Genomic DNA, 3,941 nt, shown 5'->3' with positions numbered 1-3,941 from the left:
CTTGACAGTGTCCCTATGTTAACCTTTCTTTTTTAATGAACAAATTTTTACAGGTCTGATTCCTATAATCCTCTTATCCATTTTATTGTTTTAATTAGTTATATATCTTCATGTTTTCAGTATGTGATAGAATACTTGTGGTGTTCTAGTGCTATACCTTGTAAATATGTAACCAAACATTGAAAAGTAATAATGAATAAGATTTATAAGTACAATAGTTTAGCTTGATGTATAACACTATATCACAAAAGTAACATCTCAAGTTCATATTAGTACACTGCTAGTAATCATTTTTACGTTTTAATCTAAACATCACCGTAGTTTATTTCCTTTCAGTTCGTTTTCGTATATTTCTTTTCTTTTCCTCTTTTTTTTTTTTTTTTTTTTTTTGCTACGTATTTGATTTTGTGGATAATTATGAGTATCCTGTACAATCATCACAAATGTATACATTATGTGTTAACTATTGAAAGTGTTTTATACTAAGATTATTTTGATGCCCTTTTAGAATTTTTTTGTTCCATTTTATGAGTTTATTTAAAACAGTAAATTTACTACTTCCATATAATACATTAATTAATATTAAGAACTACACACCTGTAGTAGTAATTTCTCTTGTAACAATATTGTCAATCCATCAAGTTCGTTCATGTAGCAGTTGATATACAAGTTTTATGTTAAAGAATTTTTTAAATGGAACCTAACGCAATATTTACCTTTATCTACGTAGATTTAAATTATACTTCTATGAAACAATTTTCATCTGAAGTATGTTCTCAAAAGAGTAACATAAATGATTGATTATAATATTTACTGATTGGGATACTGTGATAGTAATGTCAAATGGTTTCATTTGAAATTTTCTTATATTATAAACTTAGTCATATAAGCTTGAAATCATTAATCATTCTCTCAAAAACAGTATTTAAAATTGTGAAACAAAAAAGTAATCGTATCACTTGTGATAGTTTCGAGTACAACTCGAATTCTAGTTGCCTTAATGCACTAATAAATTAATAACTGTTTGGTAACTATTTTATACCGAGACCTTGTGTATATTAGAAATGAAAACCTATTTATACAAAGGTGCTCATGTAACACATTATTCCTAATGTGCCTGTTTTTATACAATTCTCATACATAGATCATAAAATCTAATTCAGTAACTATAATACAATTTTAGTTAAAATATACGCGGACATTGAAAACTATGTTATATCTTTTTATTGTATAATAGACAAGAAAATATGCAGACATTGGAATGTTTGAGAACATTCGTCTTCACGATCCATAATAAGTACTTCTATTTTAATAAAGGTAAATGATCACAAATTGCTTGATTTGACTTAAATTTTCGAAAAATTTGAAACAAAGATAACAAGACATATTGTTTTGTTATTAATTAAAAAATATTTATTTTTATAGTTTATTCGTAGTACATTATATTACTCCCACGCATCGAACTGCCAAACTACATAATTCTATAAAAAATTACTCGTTTTGTATTAATTAATATTTTCTTGTCAATGTATTAATTATATACTCTATAATACTTAAGTCATATGTATGTATACATATACCTAAACGATGCACACAGGATATCCCGCGACAAGTGCTGTTCGATGTAACTACTGAACAATAGGTGATAAGACAAGAATGTAAGACTTTTATCATCATTTTTTATGCAAAATGTCACTGTGAAAAAATTTTTATCTTCAAATTTTCAGAATCATGCTAAGGTCATCTTTATTGCCTTAAGTGGCAGTATACATTTTTTCATACACTACTCGACATATTTGTTTAATTCTCTACAAAAGTATTAAGGTATTTAGGTCGAGAGATGATCGTTTTTACGTTAATGTTGTAAAACTTGTTGTATGAAGAACAAGGTAAACATAAACAGAAAAGTACGCATTGTTTATATTCGTCTCTCATACGATAAATTTTACAACATTGAATGTTTAAAATATCTATGAAGTAGGCACAGCATGACCTCGAAAAATTAAAGGTAAAATTTGTATTCACAGTGACATTTTACATAATGTCTGTTGATAAAAGTCTCCTTGTATTTTGTCACCTGCCGTTCATTAGCTATATCAAACGGCACTTATCTTGAAACATCTGCTATATACATAACATAAACACGATTAAAAGAATATTTCATTAAGATAAAACAGATAAGTAGTTTTTACGAGAGCGACGTTCTTTATATATACTACGATGTTAAAAATGAAAATCATGTCGTTCAAACAATAGTAATTCAAAGATGTATATAATACAAGTGTCGTAAATTTTTTTTTTTGTAGATAGATCTATTTTCAACACTCTGAATAGAAACCGTGTTAAAATGTACTTTCGTTACGTATTTTTATACATACAAAACAACATAGAATTATCAAAAGATTTAACCTTAGCTTAGAATGTTCATTATGTTTATGGATAGTAGAAAGTAATGAAACAGCATGTGCCTCATACTTGCAGTGTTTATTAAATCACATAGATAATGTGTTAATATAGAAACTGCTTCTAAAATGTCTTTAAGCAATAATTTATTTAATATTCACATTTGTAGTGGCAGCTTAATACATATCATTTTAAATAGTTACATAATTTTTAGTACTCTTTTTAACTATACATATTTCAAACATAATTTCAATATAATAAACATTTAAGGGAAACATATTACAATTTTATATTTAATTTCTTTTAACTCTTTGAAGAATATCGATACCACTTAAGTATGAAAATTAAATAAATAAAATAACATATTTTATTCAGCTGTTGTTTTACTACTATGGCTTACATCTGTATCCTTATCTTCATTAGCATTTTCTGCAGTTAATGATTTTGCTAATTCATACAAATATGAAGTATTTTTCCTGATTTCTTTCTCTAAATTTGATTTTTTTTCCTCCTTCTCTTTCATTAATTTTGTTCTTTCTGGATCTACAGGCTTCACAAGATCCTTACTAACTTTGTAAATAATGCTTGTACTATCTTCTAATTTTAAAACAAGCGTTATCCTGTTACAAAATACATAGATCAATTCATAAATCATGATCACATAATCGCCAGAATGTGTAAACAATTTTTACTCTTACTGTTCAACATCTAAACCTGTCTGTATCTTTTCTATCGTATCAAGAGAAATGTTGCACGATGCTGGCCATGGTACATATATTTCTGTTTGTGAATTTTTCTTTTTTCGTACTACTAAATACAATAAATCCAAATTTTCATTGTATTTATAATCAACTTCCCAATATTTCTTTGCCTCACATAGTTCAATATAAACGTAAAACGTTGTACTTATTTTCACAGGATCGATACAACCCAATTTTCCAATATTAAAATACTAATGGTATTAAAGCGAATTAGTTTCAAAACTACTGATTTTGAAAATTATTTAAATACACTTACACTAGGATGGCATATGTCGTACATGGTTAAGAAAAAATAATTCTCTTTAATAAAAAAAAGGAATATCTAACTAACCCCAACATAACCCCACATATTCCACTTTATTTGAAAACAGGTAATCGATAAAATCAATTCATATTTACACTTTAAGTATTTAAAAAGTAAAGTTAAGTATTTAGAAAAATTAAAGCAAAATTTATCGAGGATATGCCTTAATTAACAGATCCTTACAATTTACAATTCAGAGTTCAATACCTTTGTAAACATACTTGTAAAACTACTCTATTGATAATATGGTCGTAACAAGTATTTAGCGACATCTGTCGATACGTAAGTTGAGTGACTTTGGCAATGTAACTATGCGAAATCTAGCAGAGAACTCAGGAAGTTGTTAGTGAAACTAGTATCCGAGCGAACGAAAAGATAGCGCTTATATCGCTTATTAAATTCCATTAGACACTTGCAGTGAATCTAATAGGGAATACGAATTACGCATATAAGTATATATATATATATATGCA

At 27.0% G+C, this 3,941-nt stretch overlaps 1 protein-coding gene across 1 annotated transcript; it reads right to left on the bottom strand.

Moving 5' to 3' along the window:
• Positions 1-2,532: 2,532 nt before the first annotated feature.
• Positions 2,533-3,714, bottom strand: LOC139995341 (tRNA-splicing endonuclease subunit Sen15). The gene is made up of 3 exons (XM_072018744.1): positions 3,421-3,714; positions 3,102-3,355; positions 2,533-3,023 (listed from the first exon to the last, which is right to left on the bottom strand). Exons 1-3 carry the CDS (start codon positions 3,442-3,444, stop codon positions 2,771-2,773), a joined length of 531 nt encoding a protein of 176 aa, XP_071874845.1. The 5' UTR covers positions 3,445-3,714; the 3' UTR covers positions 2,533-2,770.
• Between the last annotated feature and the right edge of the window lie 227 nt (positions 3,715-3,941).

The sequence above is a fragment of the Bombus fervidus genome, chromosome 2, assembly GCF_041682495.2.
Source record: "Bombus fervidus isolate BK054 chromosome 2, iyBomFerv1, whole genome shotgun sequence".
In the NCBI taxonomy this organism is placed as follows: domain Eukaryota; kingdom Metazoa; phylum Arthropoda; class Insecta; order Hymenoptera; family Apidae; genus Bombus; species Bombus fervidus.
The sequence above is the reverse complement of the archived record's forward strand: the minus strand, read 5'-3'. Positions and strand labels throughout refer to the sequence as shown.